The following is a 19682-nucleotide window of genomic DNA, read 5'->3' as shown; positions in this document are numbered from 1 at the left end:
TTAACTGGCAGTTTGATAGCTGAAGAAATAAACCACAGGAATGGTCCAGGTAGGGATCAAAAAGCTCTAAATTATTCACAAAACAAGAATAAAATTAAATAATCACTCTGATAATATACTGGTTCATTATAGGTATATAATACTAACACTTTCCAACTCAGTCCTTGGAGTCTTTGCTGACACTGGCCAAGGGAACACCAACTGATACCAGTTGTTCATTTTAACAGTATGAACATTTCCTACTGAGTAGAAACCCTACTACCTTTCACAAACCACTAGCTTTAGTTCCAGAAGTACCAAGCAAGCTAGTGGGGAAAAGGCTTTGCCCATGTTTATGAGGTCTGCTGCCATCAGTTTACCAAGCTATCCTTCTTTGTGTATATATATATATATATATATCTATATATATATATATCTATATATATCTCCTTCTTTGTTACATATAAAAAAATGGCCAGTCAAGAAGCAGAAAAGCAAAAGGTGCTTGAGAAAGGTGTTAGGAATAGAGGTGGAAAACAAGTGCCAAAGTACAACCAAGCAAGGAGCAAGACTGGAATAGCTGTCACTTACCAATGGAATCTGTGTAGGACTCTGGTGAGGAATGCTGCCTGGGCAACACCATCTTCGTAGCAGAAGGATATGGCCCATAGCTCTGAGAGAAGCTGCCAAAAACTACTGCAAAGCACAGCACCACCATCTGGCAAAGGGAGGATGCAGAAGAGGTAAGTGCACTAGGTTTTGACCCATGTGCACACATCAGAAGTAACACTTTATCAAAACAAACCATTTGAGGCCCGTTTCATCACTACACACAGGGTCTCTTAGCAAAGGCACATATACAATAGCAATTCAGTGTTTTAAAGGGCACATTTCAAAGCTGGAGTTTGTTTTCAATGTCTGCCACCATTCTGACCAGCTGCCTTATTTACTTAAAAAGTTGAAAAGCAGACAAAGCTGCCATGTGTGTTTTACAGATACTGTCAGGAATTTCCCAACAGGTTACTTCTGCTTGCCCCAGTCTTGCTTCAAAGTGACAGCAAGGCTAGCAGATTAGGAGAACAGAGTAGGCCTTGTAAATACTTTCCATCAATTTATACCACTTTAGATATAAAGGGAACTCGCTGGTTGAGTGTAGGTAGGGAAAAGGGAAATGTTTCATTCTACTCATTTTCTTATCTTGACTACTATTACTGAAATAGGACAGAGGTAGATTTACAGCCTCAGTTATATTTTCATTTGGTTGAGCAAGTTTATTTTTACTGGTAACAAAAGAACTGAGCATCAAAAGTCACCTTCGTTTTCATTTTACAACCCTAGACACCATTTCTCACATACAATACTGCAGTAAATAATAAAGTGGGTCACTTGGAGGAGCAGTGCTCCTTCCTTCATCACTGTAGCACCCAACCAAAAGCACAGGTCCAGTGTCCTCCAGAATTTAGTGCCTTCCCAAGTCTCAGCTACCTCAAAATTAATTGTCAAATCATGAAAAGGAGTTTCCCAAGCTGCAAATTTGCAACTGAGAGGCTTTGCAGAGCAAGGGATGTGCCTTTGAGCAATGGAAAGAGATTCTCATCCCCTTACAGCATTAGGGACACTCACCATAAGACAGGTCCCTGTCTGTGTGCTAGCTGCCTTACATGAACGAGACACTTTGCCAGCAACCATGGCTTGGAGTCTCTGCAGCTGCTGCAGAAGTGTTCTGGAAAGCAAAGACAACAGACAAGAATCACACACACTGTCCCTCTTGTTGGTTAAATATGTTTTTTGTTTCAAATTCCACACCTGGCCAATAATACAGCATTTATGACAAGGCAGAGATAATTAAAGTCCACTCCTTGAAATTACTAGTGAGGAATGGTTTTAATTTTACAAAGTTTTTACATGTATTAATGCTGGAACTTTCAAAAAGATGTTTTGTTTTTCCCTCAACTGATGTCCCTGAACACTTACTTCTTTAGTACTTTCAGAAAGCTCTTGTAAATAAAAATTGTGTTTTCAGTGTTTCTACAAGAAATGGCTTCAGTGAGCACATTAGCAACTGAAACTGCTCTACACACAAGTGACCAGATGCATATACAACCTGATATGTCATGAATTCAGCAGGAGTTTTGCCATTATTTTTAAAGGTGCAGAAGTGAGTTTATAACTGCTGTAGTTGGTGATTGAGGTACCTCCTTTTTCCAAAAAACCTATTCAGTGGTTTGGACCACATGCTGGAACATTTTTAAAGAGAAGGTCTTAAAACTGAACATGGGCACAGACTTCATTTCTCAAATTCATTTATTAAATAAAACGCTTTATTGCTATTTGCTAAATCCTCCAGGAGCCGACAAAAAATGCAGATGCTTCAAGTGGCTACTCTGACTGTGTCTTTCAGAGGTCCCAACCACAATGACAATTCTCTTGTGGCTGGAGTCAACAGTCCTAGACCAGCAGGATATTCTTCTGTCTTTCTGGCTGGCTTTTTTTCTGCTGTAGCATCAATTACTACAGTCAGAATACCACTCATTTAAATGGGAAATTATCTCAAAATATGATTGATACAGGCTTTTCGCAGCAGTTTTCATTGAAGTGTTTTAGCAGATAAGGAGCAAACTAAATGCCTGTCCTTGACACATAGTACAATTTTGTACCAAGTTGTTAAATTTGCTGTCCCTTTCCAACTTTACTTGTCAATTCTCCTGTAAGTCTCACAATCTCTGGTGGAGGATACCCCAACAGAACTCCAGGCAACAGTTTTGGAAGCTGTGACGTCAAACACTAAAGCAAGAGGCGAGGTCAGGGTGTAAGAGAAAATAGAAGGATTATTTTAAGATCAAACTGGCTAAAAGCTAATTGTAGGACAGACCCAGAGGTGCCTTCCCAGCTCAATATACACTGGTCTGCCTATTATCATAGATTTTTTTAATCATCAATGCTCATTGCTAATTAGGGCTTAATGAATTCAAGGACTTCAGGAATACATTCTGAAATGAGCACAAGGCATTCTCACAGCACAGATTTATCTGGGCCAGCAGATCCTTCTCAACTTATTAAGGAAGGATGTCTTGCATGCTCTTGAGAGCATGGCTTATCCTGCAACTCTTTAAAAAAGGAAAGCAATATACCTAATTCAATCCTTTACTCACTATTAGAGAGACCACAGGCAAATTAGGAGATATAAACAGTGTGCCTCATGTAAATGAGACCATCCCAATTTCCTGCTCCTTTTTGCATCTCTCCCCAGCTCCCCCTCACATACGCTGCATGGCATGGGGTCCACAAAGACTTGAGTACATAGTATACATCATTTTCTGGCACAGAACATGCTGCATGCAGTATTCCAACCACGTGCCATGAGCTATGCTATACAGCAGTGCCCTTTTAACTCCTATCACAGAAGACTAAACCTTCCCCCCGTTTCGGGCTTGAACCACTGGGCTCAACACAGAACAGCTCTGAGGAATGAAGAGGAAGGAGCTCTCCTCCTCCTCAGCTCGGGGGCTGGCAGCAGCAGCAGCCTTGAAATGCTGATCGTTCCTGCCACTTTTTGTGGAGGCGGCAGTGAGAAAACAGCTAATGGCTGGTGAGGAAATCAACAGAGAAGAGGCAATTCTCCTCCTTTTGCTCATCTCTGCCTTTTTGTGTTCAATTTAAAAAACCTGTTGGGCAGAGTGGGCCCAGAGAGCTGATTCCAAAGCAGTCTCCTTTTGGAAAGTATAATTAGGCAGGTATTCTGAGGTCTCCTATACACAGAGGAAGATTCATCCCACACCTCATTTACCAACTACCTTCACATAAAATGCCTTTCTTCCCCAAGTCATTTATCTGTTTGAGCAGAGCTACTGTCGTCTTCTCAACAGACAAGGACTGTGTGTTTGGAGCTGGCAGGATACAGATGCATTTGCAAACTACGAACAAGAACTGAGGCAAGAGCAAGAAACAAGTTTGATCAGAGATGATACCATGTTATCCTGCCACTGCCAAAATGGAGCACTCCTTGGTGCTTTTATTCTCTATTTGAATCTGGAATGGTGGAAGACTGGAGTCTGAGGTCAAAAGATTCCCAAGCAAAACCTTTTTACTGGACAGCTGCAGGGATGATCTGGACCAAGAGAGGGAAAAGGAGCAGGTCTCTACTCTGCAGAATAGGGACTTATCATAAACTATGATGCTCCCTCTAAACAGAAGCAGAAAGGCCACAAATGCTTTTAGTGGAACACACTGCCTATGGCTAAGTCCTAACAGGAGAAAATGCAAACCCAAGGCAGCATGCTAAGGGGGTTTGCACCCACAGGGATTATTTTCACTGTGTCTGACACATTTCTCAGGGATATTCAATTAGAGGGTCACCTCCGTGGGAGGTGTGAGCGTGTTTTCACACTTTTCTCTGCCAATGGAAGCACCTCATAGGAAAGCTGTAAAGTGACTGAAGACTCCTGCTCTTCCTTCCACATACTGCCAGCAAATTCACTCTGCCTGTGATGTCTTATTTTCCTGTGCACAATCACATATATTCATCTTCAGAAGAGACCCTTTCACTACCAAATAAGAGCAAGTCAAAGCTTCCCCTCTGCTTCCAGTGACACTGTGATTAAGGAGAGAAAATTTGTCACTCCAGGACGTAGCCACCTGGGAGGCTTCCTCAATTCAATGTTTATGTTTAAAATCCAACATCAATTCAAAGAAAAAAAGACAGTTTCTAGGGGACATCAAACACTTTATTTTAATCAAAAGTTTTCAGAGAATTGTTCTTACTTTGTGAGTAACAAAACCTAATTCTGATAAGGAGAGAGAAAAATTATTCTGTCTTCTAACTCTACACAGAGATTCCTATTTGTAGGAAAGAGGACAAATCCCAAAGTAAGGTTTTCACCGAAAGACCACTTAAATCCACCATTTTGTTTCATTTGAATTACAAAGAAAATATCCAGCAATTTTCCATGGAAGATGTTTCCACATGAAAACCAATGTCCTACTGCTTTGAAAACAAGGAGTTGCTCCAGAGCTGCCATGTTTTGTCAACTATTATAAGGGTGATCTGAAATTAAGTACAAGATATCTCATTGCAACTTAAATCTAGATCCTTCACTCTTGGAACATGATTTGGTAAAATGACTTTACCAGCCTCAAATAAAGGGACAGCCAAGCAAATCAGTGAAGTCTGGGAGCTTTGGTGTTGATAAACCCTTGGTGGGTCAGAGTGATGTGCAACTTGATCTTTAGATGACTGGGAGCTGCAACAGTTCGGGCAGGAGCATGAGAAATGGGACAACATCCGTATTTATAAAGCCACTGCCTTTAAAGGTGCCTGTCATAGTGCAGGTCTACAAAGCTGGTTTGTGTTATTCCACGGCAGCATGTGGAGTACATTCTACTTCCGTGTATTGCCCATGTGTGTCACTCTCAACCTCATCCTATGTCTATCATTTCTCCAAGAAAAGGGATCATCAGTATATAAATCCAGACTCAAGAGAAGTGAGAAGCAAAGGTACTTCTCAACACGTTATACACAGCACCAGATATTTCAATGCTGTCTTTAAGCCCAAAGAGCCGCTAAACAACGCTGGTGTCAAAGAATGTATTCCACCCTTTGGATCACTGGCAGCCTTTGGTCCTGATGCCAAAATGTGAGTGGACCAAGCCTTCTTGGTAACTGGGACAAGTCAGTTCAATTCTCAGTGCCAGCTTCTTCTCGCACCCTTTGCTTTCTAAGATGGCAGTGCCCGCATGTTCGGATGCTACTCAAAACAATCAGACTCTGGCTCACTTGTGGCTACAAGACACAACAGATATGCATGTAATAATGTGCTTCCTTAGTTTTGAGAAAACTGCCTAGGAAGGAACTTGGATGGGTTTCTTCTAAAGCACTGAGTCATACAAACTAGGAGAGGTAACATATGCTAGTGTTCTAATACTAAATCTGACAAAAATGCTGCAGTCACCCACTCACAGTAATGAGAATTAAAAACTCTCCTGCGTCTTGATCCCCAGCCTCCTGCCTTGTCTTTTAAGATGCATGAATGCCAAGGGAGATGCTCCTGGATGCAATTTTTTTGACCTTTCACATTACATCTTTTCAGATCCAGAATTTCAGGCTAAGGCTGGCTTTCAAAGAAGAGTCATCTAAATTTTTTCATATTACTAAGAGTAATGAAGGAACATTTTTTATCAGAAAAAAATTCTAGTGTTTCCATGGTTTGGAGCCAGATTTTGAAACACAAGCAGGGTTTCCCTGAAGTCTTAGGTATATATCTATGCAAATATGTTCTATATATAGAATAACATGCTCTAAAAAAAAAGATTACACATACTGAAAGGCAACTGCTGTTCAATAGTTGTATGTTTTGGAAATTGCCCTTCATTTCCTCTCAAAACCAGCCAGACTATACAAACATGATACTGACTGACAGCACATAGGTGTTCATGAACTTTTACGTAAGCAGCTATAGCCCAATTTTCCAACAAGGTAGAAATCCAACTTTGTCTTTATCTATACTTGAATGCATTAACATTTTAACACGTAATCACAGCTCTTATTTTCCTGTTATCTTTCTTGCACTATTACAATTTTTCACAATGAAAGAACAACTCTAATGTTTGCAGATATACTTTTAGATAATATGTTCGATAATTTCTTCATTTTTTACTGCAATGAACACTCTAAGTTACAACTACAGTCAGCTAATGCTCTGCTTTGGGCATATTAAATAAGATACATGTGTGCATAACTGTGCTACGTACTTTGAGAAATAACATCCCAAACATATAAATTTGGGCTTCTGACACAACAAACTGACAGTGCATAATTTTGACCACCACTGCTCTGAACTTTGACTCCTGACTATACATAGAAGATGAAAGTACCAGCTGTAGGATGCTGTGAAGACAAGTTCTGAAACATATGAAAGGTCTTTGGATGTCATGTCAAGGCCCTGTGCAAATACCAGTATGGAAATGAGACATTTTTAATTCATTGTAAGATGTGGATAATGTACATTAAACAAGGGCCTGGAATCATTCTTTGAATGAGACAGTTGCACAATTATACAGTAAATAAAAAAAGTGGCTCTTGGGGTTAAGATGAAAAACTCCTTAATATGGTATGTTACAGAATTAAGGCTTGATGAAAGCAGGCACTTTTACAGCATTGCCATGATTACAAGAATTTCTGTGCAGAGGGAAGAATATCTGCTGCTCTACAAGAGCTTACAGATCAATATCAATGCTATTGCAGAGGGTAGGAAACAATGCAACTCATCCCACATGACCAAACTATGAAGGATCTGGAGATAATATCACTTATCTAAATATTTTTAGAGCATTTAGCATGAAAGAATTAAGATAATCAAATAAGAGAGAGAATGTTAAAGGTCCTTTCTAAAAGGATGGACAATAGCAACAAAGCTGTTCTCGTAAGTGCTTCTTCAACAACTCAAGAGAGGAAAACAGCTGGCCAGATTTATCTGGAATGGGGAGAACAGCTCCAGGCTTGACAACATGCTATCCTCAAGTGGATAATCTACAGCTGCACCTTTCCTTAGAGAAGTTGGCTTCAGCACCTTCTGGGACAGATCCTGGGAGAGACATCCCTACTCCACATCTACAGACAATTCCTGGTTCTTGTATGTGAAACTGTGGAGGACGATACAAGAGGCACAGAAATGGCTTGGCTCTCTTCAAACAAGCAGCAGATGTCTTTATGCATGAGCAGTGTGTGGGAGAGGCTCTCCCACAAGTTACAGTGCTACAGGGTCTGGCTCCATGAAAGTAGAGATTGGATCCAGAGATTAGAAACAACACATGCCACTCAATTAGCAATATATTGGCTGCCAGATAAGCTCTAGGGCCATTTTCCATGACTGTGGGTCTTATCTTCAAAACCCAGCCTCCTCCCACACTTCAGTGTCACCATCACGTTCAGTGGTAACATTCAACCATTACTACAAATGCCTCTAAACTAGAAGGTGTTAAGAGTGGGCTTTTCTAGTGCCTACTCATTGGAATTTGCCACACTGAGCATAAGCCACGACTGACACTGCACTCTCAGCTAACATCCAATTAAAAGATCAGCTATTTGACATTTTCTGCCATGTGTCCTTTGAGAAAGCCACCACTGAGTCACCCGCTTCTTCAGAAATGAAGCAAGAAGGTGATTTTCCCCTCCAAATGAAGGAAATTCTGGGGTGTGAGATGGTTAGAAGGGTGCACAATAATTGCAATGACATCTAGTAGTGCAGAGGGAATAAAGACTCTTGAGCTTTGGCACTGTAATTTCTGGAAGTGTCATGTTCCAGGTCAAGGTCTCCTGGCAAAATTTCACTAAATAAAGAGAATTGGGAGAGTTGGACTGCAGTTTTCTGTTTGTTTTGAGTCACTAACTAGGTTCTTTAGAGCTCTTCTGTTGGGCAGTGAAAGAACTCTAAGAAGTGCTAAAAGGTTCCCAAGCACTCCACAGGCTAGGGAGACAGTTTAAGACATGCCATCAACGCCCCCATGCTTTACATCCCACTGCAGTCACAACAACTGGCTCTCCTCATCTTTCTCTGGCATTAACCCCATCAGATACAGCTGTTGTTCACATTTCAGTTGATTTCTTAACCTCCAGATTTTCCAGCTTCACTGTAATAACATTGCTATGGTTTTGTTTGATTCCCTTCATACCTTACCTGTTAGTATTCTCCAGGACTTCAACCTTCTTACGCAGCTCGCTGTTTTCGTTTGAACAAGTCTCAACTCTGGAGACAGCGCAATGAAAGAGGATTGCAAAAAAATCAGTCATTTATTAAAGCCATTGCAAAACAAGCCAAACTTGCTTTCACAGAGAGCTCTATGATCTTGCCTACATCTTAAAAGATACTACGAACTGTGGAGCCCCTACAGTGCTACATCCCACTAGGTGCAGCTCATTCAGGATGGGCTGTAACTACTTTCTGCCCCTTGAAATAGCATAGCAAAGATCCTGCTCAGACTTTCTCTGTGCATTGGGCCACAGGATAGATACTTCAGAAGTCACAGAATGGGTTATATTTATGTTGTTATCAAGTGTTTTGTGCAAAGGCACCCAGAAATCCAGCGAATGCCATGCTTCTGAAATCAGACCCTCAAATTTCAAGTTGATGAGGGCTAATAATCCAGGAGACTACAGACAGTGCTCAAGATTGTCCCAAGACAGTACTCATTTCCACACTGTCCCTGGAAATCCCCTAAACTAAAGGAGATTGTAATATAACTTGGCACCTAAGAGGTCCAAGTAAAAATATGTGACTCCCAAAAAGACAAATATGACCATTCTGAATAGCTCCAAGAAGAAAAAAGGTAAAGGGAAACAGCTTTGATATCTGTATGCATAGGATGGAATTTCATAAGAGTAACTCTAAGGAAGTGAGACATGGCTATAAAGAGACAGGAAAAAAATGGGAATTACATCAAGGATATCACCAAAGATGGTACAAGGGTTTTAACAGAACCATCTGGTGAATTGCGTAAGAGCAATACTAGAATACTTGTCTCTTGGAAGAAAGAATAATTTGGGATATAAATCACTAACTGGGGGTTTGGCTACTGCTCACTAAGGGAAGCTGATGGGTCACATGCTATTTTCCTGAGTCCTGCTTGTTTTCCCAGGCAGTCCTGACTCACCCACTTCCTATTTCTGTTTTCATCTGCACTAGAAGACAGAATATTCTTACTCTGAATCCACCTTTGCCTGGACAATGCCTATCCACACAGCTGCAATAGCAGCTGGGTCTTGCCTTATTTAATGTGTAAAGCGTTTGCTGACACTGTCAGGCATGTGCTGCAGGCAGGCACAGTTCTGACCCTGGACAAGCAGCAGCTAGGACCAGGGCCTTTTCTCAGTCACAGCCACGAGATGGCAGCTGGCACTCTGTGCACAGAACCGTCCCAGCATCCACAGCTGGATCCCTTCCCAGTCCTGCAACTAGTGCTACTGGCCTGCTGGAAACAGGAAGGAGGCTGGCTTACTTTTTTTCCAGACTGTCCATGTATTCTTTCTTTTTTCTTCTACTTTCCTGGGCAGAGATCTAAGGAAAAAGGAAGAAAAAAAATATTTGCATGGGGGGGGAAAAAGGCATAAAAAATGAATTAATAAACTGATAAAAAGCCTCGACGTGATTAGATGCAAGGCTCCGTGTTCTCATTTCTATTCCTGGCAAGCAAAGCACTGACTGGATCTGTTTCTGCATTCTGAAGCAAGACTGCTCCCCTCAGTCGTAATAAAAAAGATCATTCCCCGCTAACCTTAAAAAGTAAATCAGATTCATTCTCATCCGGAGAGAATATCCTAGGACAAATACTAAAAGATGATCCCAGGACAGTGCCCTGCATTTGGGAGAGGAAAAGTCTGTGAATGTGTCAGAAAGCAGCTCTGCAGACAAAGACTTGGGGTCCCGATGAGCAAGTCAAACATAAGTCAGCAGTGTGCCAGCCCCTGTAGCAGCAGCGGCCAAACAAATCTGGGCCTCCATAAATGAGATTTAGGTAGCAGGTCAAGAGAAGTGGTTCTTCCCCTCTGTTCAGTGCCTGCAGGGCCACAGCTGAGTACAGCCTACAGTTTGTGGCTCAGAAACAAATACTTTGGATGCACAGAAGCGAGCCCAGAGGCAGACCACTGCTATAATAAGCCTGCCAGAGCACGTGACATTTCAGGAAAGGCAAAGAAAGCCGGGTTTGTTCAGATTGAAGAAGAGAAACCTAAGGAGGGAATCCTATTGCTGTCTTCAGCAACTATCTCACGTAGCAAAGACGATGTCAGACTCATCTCAGAGGTGTACAGCAAAATGGCAAGAGGCATCAAATACAAGTTGCAGCAAAGGAAATTCCAATTACACATTAGGGATTCTATTTATCTGTTTTTACCACAAGAGTGGCCTAATATGGGAACACACTGCCCAGAGATGCTGAGGGCTCATCACCCTTTGAGGCAGTAAAACGTGACAGGACAAGTCCCTGAGCAACTTACTCTAAGCTGACCCCACTTTCCAAGCCAGTAGTTGAACCAGAGGACTTACAGAGATCCCCTTCAACATAAATGGCTCTGATTCTTTGAAAGTGGTACATAAAATGCACAAGATAATTTCCAAAAATGTTTTAAAAATATGTTACAAGACCAAATTCCAATTCAGTGTGGGCAAATTTACACCTCTATCTGCAAAATCAGTAACGGAACATAGTAACCTTCAAAGATGTGGTAAAACCTCTAGAACAAGTGAGTTGGCCAGGTCTTAAAAAAAATTGCATTCTTCCCCATGTTGGAACCAAAAAAAACAAACAAACAAAACTTGTAGGGCATTTGACAGCCTTGGTATCAACCATTCATGTACAGGTCACTGAATTCAGTGATCAAAAGACTAGTACACTGAAATACAAAGTCATAGTTTAAAACAGGAAACAGAAAAGAAAACCTTCATCACCACAAAAAGAATAGAGGTCTTTGCCTACCATAAGGGCAGGATTGTACTGTTTTTTAAATGGAGCCAAGCCACAGCAACTTGATACCTTGCCTGCTAAATACTCCATTGTTAATGGGTTCAGGTAAATACCTAGAATGAGGCACACTGTCAGAGTGACAGGAAATTTGATGGATGTGGTTAGGAACAAAGAAAAGCACTATATTAAAGGACAACTTACAGTATTCAACAGTACCACACACCACTACTGCAGAATTCTGCAGCATTTTTTAAGATGAGGGACAAGTAGGAATTACCCAGCAAAGCTCACTAACATTTACCTTGTTTTTTATTTTCCTGCGGATTTTCTTTAGCACTTTCTCCTCTGCTTTTGTCAGGGGCAGTTTGGTAGGGATTGGGTAGCCCTCCGCTATCAGCGTCCTCTTCTCCTCCTCTGTCAGGATGAGGGGGCCAGTCCCCTGTAGTTTCTTCAAGGGTGATAAAAATGAAATAATACGTTACAGTAAGTGCACAGAGTCCTAGGAAAAAAGGTTGTTAGGGAAGAGAAGCAGCAGCTCTCCCACTTCAAAGAGGACTGTGCCTACTTGAAGAACAGCCTCTTGCCATTGTGAATGTGTGGAAGACCCTCTAGATAACTTCCACTCAGGGACCAAACCTTTAGCACAGAATTCCCTCAAAACAGCTTTTCTTGGCCAAGCTCTGTACACACTGAGGCCAACTCAACTTGGCTCAAACAGGAAAGAGACAAATGAGAAGCACTAGTGAAAATCCCTCCCTAAAGATCACCCCTTGCTTTTGACAAGAAGACAGATGCAGATCTACCAGAGACAGGTTAACCCAGCAGGGCTGGATCCTAAGGCAAAACACAGTCCATCATGGGATAAACCTAATAACACTATTGAACTCTGTCAGCTTAGAGGAGAGGCACATACTTTTCTCTGTGGGAACAGAGCAGACCAGTGAGCAAGAATTACTGGATCTGCAGTTTTGACCAGAGATGAATTCATCTAAAGAACAGCAGAAAGCCAGCAAATCCATGTCAAAACCAGTAATTAAAAAAAAAAAAAAAAAGAAAAAGAAAATCAGAGAGACACACAGGCAGAGAGATGCTGGAGAAAGCCAGCCCAACTTACATGTGGTGCCGTCAGGAGAGGGGAATTGGACAGTACTGAAGCTGTGCGTGACGCAACTTTAGCCGTGGCTTGTAGCTGGACTGGGCTTGAAGGAGGGAGTGATCTGGCTGGGCTCTGCCCTCCTTCAGAGTCACTGCCATGGCTGCTGGGGGGGGTTGGAGGCAAATGCAGGGGATCCACTGCTAAAGGGCAAGAGAGACGTAATGTCACACAAGGGTTTGAGGTGCTAATTTAAATTGCCACTAGAGCCGCCTCCACCACCACCACCTGGACTAGGAATGTCTGCTAAAAAATGGGTCAAGCAAAAGTGGCAACTTGGAAGATGTTCAGAGCATGCAGGTCTCCAAAGGAGGAATGAAATGCAGCAGCTGTCTTTAGGTTCGACAGACAAAACAGGGCTCCGTGCATATGCTGCAGTCATTTCTACCTACACTTCAGTTTCTTCCTCAAATGATTTGAGGTTTAAGTATAACCTAAAGTACAAGTTCCCTGTTCCTGAGAAACCACATTAACAGAGGGGCTCTGAGCCAGCACACTTTCTCTCCAAAAACAACAGTGTTTTCTAACTCTGCTGTGGATTAAACAAACTGCCAGTATTTTTCATGGGAAGGGATCACATCCAAGGTGTTATGTGATAAGGGAGAAAAGAAAGTCTTCCTAAGGACTTGGTTTGGCTCAACTGGGAAGAAGTGACTGACAACCTCGTGATAGTGAAGGCTTCAATGTACTAATGGAGCAGGAGCAGCATAGGCAGTCACCACAGGAACCTCTCTCACGCTGTCCTAAATTCTACTGCACTTCTACACAAAAGAACCTGTGCTAGAGTTGGCAAGCAAAGTTCTGCTTATGACCAAACGGGTCTGAACCTACTGCAGCTATGTCTCACCTACTGTTCTTGCATGGACAATTTAGCAGCTGTCCAAACCAGCCATAACTAAGTCATTTTTTTCTCTTACCTAAATTTACAGCAATTAAATTTTGAAGTAGGAAGATACAGGCTAATTTGCCACCTTCCACTTCTGTTATGCTTTGCAAATTTGAGTTGAAAAGATCAAATGGGTGGTGAGGGAGGATGGAAGAAAAACAGTAACAAAAAAAGCTATAATACTCTTTTTGTCTCACATCTTAACTCTTGCAGTTGCCAGAAGAAGAAACATACTTGAAAAACAGCAAGGCCCTTAATCCCCCAAACTGAGCAATCAAATCTACACCCTGGGTTGAGATATAGCCTCTACCTGCTGCATCACTTGCTTCTCTTCCTAGAGCAGTACTATTTACCTACAGAAATTAATCCACTAACAGAATATCAAGTGTTCCTAACTGAAATGCAGTTATCTGCTCAGATTTCAGACCAAATATTTGGCTCTTTCAAAGTTTTCTCGGCTTTAACAGATCATCGGCTGCAAAACTGTGTTTAACTTTCAGGGCAAGGATCATTGCTCCTCCTTCCTTATTTATAGCTCAGGACAAAGAGATCCTGGTTGTTCTTAAAACTAATATGCTACAAACAGATTCACCTAACTTTTATTTTCCTATAAACTCACATACTTGCTTTTGTATTAGAGGTTAACAGTAAAGTTTCCACTTACACTCTTCATGTTTCCTATGCCTTAGTTGTCTCCTCAAATTGATTTCTCTTCTATCCTAAATAATCCTGTACTTTAAGAATTCAAGCTCCCTTCACTACAATTATTAATACCCTGCAGACAAAAAGGGATCATTTTCTTTGTGATGAACAAGGGGGAAAAAAAAAAAAACCAAGGAAAAAACTCCACATAAATGGGTCAGAGAGAATCTGGCTCTTTAGTAGCCTGAGTTGAATCCCTAGAAAACAACAGCTTCAGCCTGAAGACTAAAATGGTGAATGAGGAATCCAAATACTTAATCAGGGTAAAGTACATTTATTGTGCATTCTGGTCAACTCCCCCTGCATTTTGGTTTGGTGTTTAACAGACCTTCTTTAGAAGAGAGGTTCAGGAACTGATCCACTTCATGGGGCTCCAATTTAATCTCTGGAAGAACTTTCTGGGTCAGTGGTTTCATCTAGAAAAGAGACATTAACAGCATGAAAACCCAAAGTACACATCTTAAAAATCTTAATAGAAGGACACAAGGATTACTTTTCCATAAATGGAGAGGTTTCCTCTCCTCCTGCTCTGCTACAGGCAAAGCTTTAACTTCTTTACAGAGTTTGCTAAACCAGGCTACAGAGAATACTGCCCTGACTACTCCCACTATGGCTTTTCTTACTACTATATTTAGCTAAATAAAAAGATTACGCCTCAGAGATGACATTTCAGACTGAAAGCTAGCAGGCAACCCACTCAAATTACTTCTCTTAGCAACAGAGCTGCTGCTAGGATCTACCGGACTGCACAGCTTGAGCAGGGACAGAAACACCCCTGGGAGTGGGGGAAAGCCTGCTGAAGGCCATTGTCATTTGGGAGCAAGAGCACAGTGCCAGTCACTGAGCACCAGGTTGTCAGACCCAAGTTCATTTCACAGTGTGGAGGAGCAGGAAAATAATAGTCACAGCTGACTGAAGTTGGGAAGACACCTGGTTTGCCCCACTGACAGGGGTGGGCTACCAGGCTGTCAAGCTGCTGCCCAGAGTCTGCCTGTGTGCTACAGTCCCAGGCTCGAGGAAGTCATTCTGGCACATCAGCATGTTAACTGCAGCTGAAATCTCTCTCAGTAACATGCATAAATAATCCATGCAATAGCAATGAGCCACCAGCTAGTCCCAGAACTCCCTCTGCAAGTCACGGCATCCCAAGCTACAGCAGGACTGCGTACCGGGAACAGCACATTCAGACTAGAAGAGGATTACAGGAAACTTGTGTTTAATTTTTTTCAGTTTCTCATAAAATAATTTCTGTCGCACGCATTTCTGATCTATGTCCAAGTGGAAACATTTATTTTCGGCATTTACCAGCTCCATCCAGCCTGGACAGATATTGCACCCTTGGGACTGAGAACAGTCATGCTCCTTCCTCCACTGACTGGGGACCCTGGTGAGCCATCAGCTGCTGCAGTTCATTCTCCTTAAGCCAACCACAGCCAAAATGAGCACTTCAGAATGCCCACTGGCTGCTCCAGCTGTGGCCAGAAAGGCATTACAAAGCTCCTCATGAGGCAGGCTGGTGTGGAAGCAGCAGCAGCAGCCTGAAATGTCAAAGCCTCACAGATTTGGCAAAAGTAACTTTGCAGGCAAACAGGGGAGCTCTCCAGTCAATCCAAACAAGGAGTCTTGTTCTGATTAGGGGAAGGCTCAGCAGCACTAGAGCAAGTTATTATTAAAGACACTTAGCTTGTCACAGGCTTGATAGAGCAAATGGATTAGTGAGTTCAGGTGTAAAAGGTTCATCAGAAACTGTTTAAATGTTTTCAGAAATCCAAGAGCCCCAGGCTTTGGGGCTAGCATAGAAGACAAAGTTGTGCATCCAGCCATTAAGACCTGAAGATGCAGACAACGTGTTTTGAAACACAAGCTCTTCCAGCAGTAGGGGGACACCAGCAAACACTAAAAGCCATTAAAGCAGACTGCAGTGTGCACTCTGAACTGCCAAGCTTTGGCACCAAGGAGGATACACTGCTATGCAGTCTTAGGAAAACCTATAGCTAATTGTGCAGAGAGGAGAACAGGAAGTCTGCAAGTACCAGGGCATCTGTCTGCAGTTCAGGTCGTTCTCCCTCCAGTGATGTGGCCGTGACGGTGAGACTGACGGAGGGAGCGAGGCCTGATGTCTCGCACAACCCTGGCTCAGTCTTTATTGATGCTGGAGTAAACTCTGTAGCCAGACACCATTCCTCATTTTCCAGGTCACCTGCCAGGGAAGGAAATTGGACACCACATGTTTAGGTCAGAGACAGAAAGACTACAAATGAAAATAATGTCATTCCTCCTCCAGAGAAGGGAAACAAACACAGAAGACATTTTAGTCTATCAACAAAACTCTGCCCTTGCTATTCAGCTCTCAGTCAAAGCAGACAACCATGCCGTTTCAGGGCTGTAACCTAATCCTAGCCCCAGGATACACAGAGGAGCAGCGAGGAAAGACTCAGAGCACTAATCACTGTACACTGCTGAAAGCTGCTAATGCATAGCAGAACAAGACCAAACAAGCCACTGGGTAAAGCAGCCAGGGAGCCATGTCCTCAACACACTAATGCCTGCTGACTCAGTTTTATTCCTCCTAGAGATAGCCTTTAGCCAGACTTCTTCTACTCTTTGCAATCATCAAATAGCTTAAATGGTGATATTATACTTTTAAGAACAAAGTATTTTCACATTATCTACTTCATTTTTTTCCCCTCAAGGATTCATTTAACAAGTGTAAAAGAGGATATAGGCTTTGGTGACTTCACAGGAGCACCAGTGACATGGTGATCACGCTGATTTCCTCCCCAAGCCTCTGGGAATTCACAGCATAGGATGCATATTTTAACTGGCAGCAATGAAACAGGCATCACACAGTGATGATTGTCCCCTAACTCCACTTACTGCAAGTTCACTAATAAGAAGAAAGTCATGAAACTTTTTTCTGGACAAAGCTGAAAGGTTGGCCTTGCACTGCCAAGAACTTGAAGAAGGTTGGCTTGGTAGGTTTAGCTCCCCATTTCCATTCATGAAGCAGCCACTGTTTGACTTGCTGAGAAGGGATATACTTTCCCAGGTCTGACATATGAGAGAGGATCAAGAACTCAAAGAGACTCAACCTTTAAAACAATTCCACAAGGCTATTAACAACCCCTCTTGAAATCGTAAAATAATCAAATGCATTTTTGGCAGTTGCAATTCTACCTTTAAAAACTTCCAATTCCAACTGCTAGAGTTTAGTAATGTAACTTCTTTTCTCTTGCAGAAGAGAAAAGCTCTGCACCAGCTGCACTGCATCTCAAAAGCATGTGGCACAGTTCTGTGCCACAACTCATCAGGAGTTGTGAGAGGCATGTCCGTTAAATCAAGCAGCTGGAATCTGAAGGTAAATATACATAAAAGAAAACAGAGTGCTGATCTTTCTTTCAACACCTTCTACTGCCTTCATACAGATCATTTATCAAATATACAAAATCAGAACAGAAGGCAAGTACGTACACTGTAGGGCTAGTAAAGAGAAACAGAGCTTTGAATTAACTGCACGCTGCATCAGCGTCCTGGGAGGCAGCCACGGTGCTGTGGCTGTGCCACCAATATTCTGCAAGGCTGACAAAAGGCCCTTCACATCTGAGTGCATCAAACTGGTGAGATGTCAACAGAGTTCAGCTGCAAGCAGGTAACAAAAATAAGAGTGGGCTTACAGCCTCTGTGCTGCTGTGTGTCCTTGCTATTAAGACCACACACACACACAGAGCACACAGGCACTGGGCAGACACTGGGTGACGGGAAGGAGGGAGAAGAATGTACATCTCCAGTGCTAGTAATTACTTTGTGGTGGGACCTAACCTCCACCACTGGCAAGGAAGGAGGTAATTTGAGTAAAGACACACCAAGGAATTAAAAATGAAAAATAAGTATCCTGTAATCAGAAGCCTCATGAACAGCAAGCTCATCTCTGCCAGAAGTAACTGTAGAGCAAGGGCTAAACACTGTATTTAAGTATCTGGAGAGCTTATTCCCAAAGCTTCCTGGAAAATGCAAAAATGCAAAAATAGAAGTATTTTTGGAAAAAAAATAGAAGGGTATCACTGTCTAAATATTAACTCAGGAGAAAGGACACTGCTCTACGTCAACCATCCTCGAGCCTCTCTACTCACAAACATGAGAGCACAGCTCCCTCCCTGCTTGCTGTGTGTCCATCATTCAGGTAATACCTTTAAAGTAGTATCTGCCTGAGAATCCAGAATTCCCTGGTCAATGCAACTTTCAAATGCCTGTTTAGATAACTTCTGTCAAAACTTCCCCCACGTCATGATGTGCAGAGCCTCCTCTTGCACCTCTGGGTCGAGCTACACCTGTGGTAGCACCATCATTTGTAATCTACTTTAAACTCCCTTTGGGAGGGAAGGCTAGGGATAAAGGAGAGCTATCAGTGAAGCCAGTAATTAGCCCTGAACTTTCCCAAATTTGTATCATCTTGCAAGAAGAGAAATCTAGCCATGGGTGACCAGCAAAACAGGGCATGTCCTCTAAGGCTGCACTTTATGATGTTTATCACCTCTAATCCCCAGGTTCATCACAAATATTCAGCAGCTCTAAGAGAGCAAGATATGCTGGCCTTCAGCTAGTCATTTGACTCCTCTGGAAGCTGATTTTGCTGATTAACTTGACATCCCTGCCATCATCATTTAGATCTGCATAAACTGCATAGAGTTATTCCAGGCTTTAAAACCAGCCTAACCAGTTTGTAGGGTTGCAGATGGTTTCCAGCGACAGCAACACACTGCATTTAACACTGAGATAACTCTGAAGAACTGTATCTTTTTTGACACTGCCTCTTATGATGCAAGGTGACAGGTCTCATTCCAGATGAACAACCCTGTGAAAGAAAGGGACAGAGGACTGGTCAAATCCCACCTTGATAGTCCTCTGTCCCCATTTTTTCCAAGGCCCTGTTGCACGCTCACTATCATAGGTACTGTTGTGCAACAAGTTACTTTCTTTTGACACGTTCCAGCTTCCAAAGTCTCGGATGATCTCTCCTCTGCTCCAAGAGAGCTGCAAAGACATTTCCCACTGTCCTTTCTACTCTTCCTGAGCACAGCAGGTTGACATTATCTGAAAATCTTAGTTTACTCTTATAATTCTTTGTTTATTCTTAGTTTATTCTTATTATAATACCTTAGTATCTTAGTCTACTCTGCCAAGCACTGTACGAAGCAGAGCAGTGGCAGCCCTTCTCCCAAAGCCCTTGAGAATACTGCACAAAACCAGAAAAATTCAGGCAAAGAGGAAAAATTGAGCAGGCTAACACATTACTGGTCATACAGAGAGGTACAGCATATCCTCCAAGACAAGAGTATTTCTGATACAGGGTTATGGAGAACTATGAGGGAGGTTTCATGGAATAATGAGAACAAGCAAGAAGGTACATGTGAAATACTGAAATGAAAGGACAACAGAGGCTGGCTCCAGGGACCCATCGGAGGAAAAGGGAGGGTCCAAGCAAGGCATGCTGTGGAAAGAAATTAGAGG

At 42.3% G+C, this 19682-nt stretch overlaps 1 protein-coding gene across 3 annotated transcripts in view; it reads right to left on the bottom strand.

Moving 5' to 3' along the window:
* Positions 1-19682, bottom strand: part of CREB3L2 (cAMP responsive element binding protein 3 like 2) — an 84076-nt gene that overhangs the window by 8121 nt on the left and 56273 nt on the right. For 2 of the 3 annotated variants that reach the window (XM_032688037.1, XM_032688039.1), the window contains exons 3-10: positions 16208-16374; positions 14503-14590; positions 12548-12729; positions 11735-11881; positions 9970-10028; positions 8652-8720; positions 1603-1702; positions 571-697 (exon numbers count right to left, since the gene is read on the bottom strand). In XM_032688037.1, the coding sequence (XP_032543928.1) occupies positions 571-697; positions 1603-1702; positions 8652-8720; positions 9970-10028; positions 11735-11881; positions 12548-12729; positions 14503-14590; positions 16208-16374 (939 nt within the window). The remainder of the gene's footprint in view (positions 1-570; positions 698-1602; positions 1703-8651; positions 8721-9969; positions 10029-11734; positions 11882-12547; positions 12730-14502; positions 14591-16207; positions 16375-19682) is intronic. The other variant, XM_032688038.1, reaches the window with a different exon arrangement.

The sequence above is a fragment of the Chiroxiphia lanceolata genome, chromosome 5 (genome assembly GCF_009829145.1).
Source record: "Chiroxiphia lanceolata isolate bChiLan1 chromosome 5, bChiLan1.pri, whole genome shotgun sequence".
Lineage (NCBI taxonomy): Eukaryota > Metazoa > Chordata > Aves > Passeriformes > Pipridae > Chiroxiphia > Chiroxiphia lanceolata.
The sequence above is the reverse complement of the archived record's forward strand: the minus strand, read 5'-3'. Positions and strand labels throughout refer to the sequence as shown.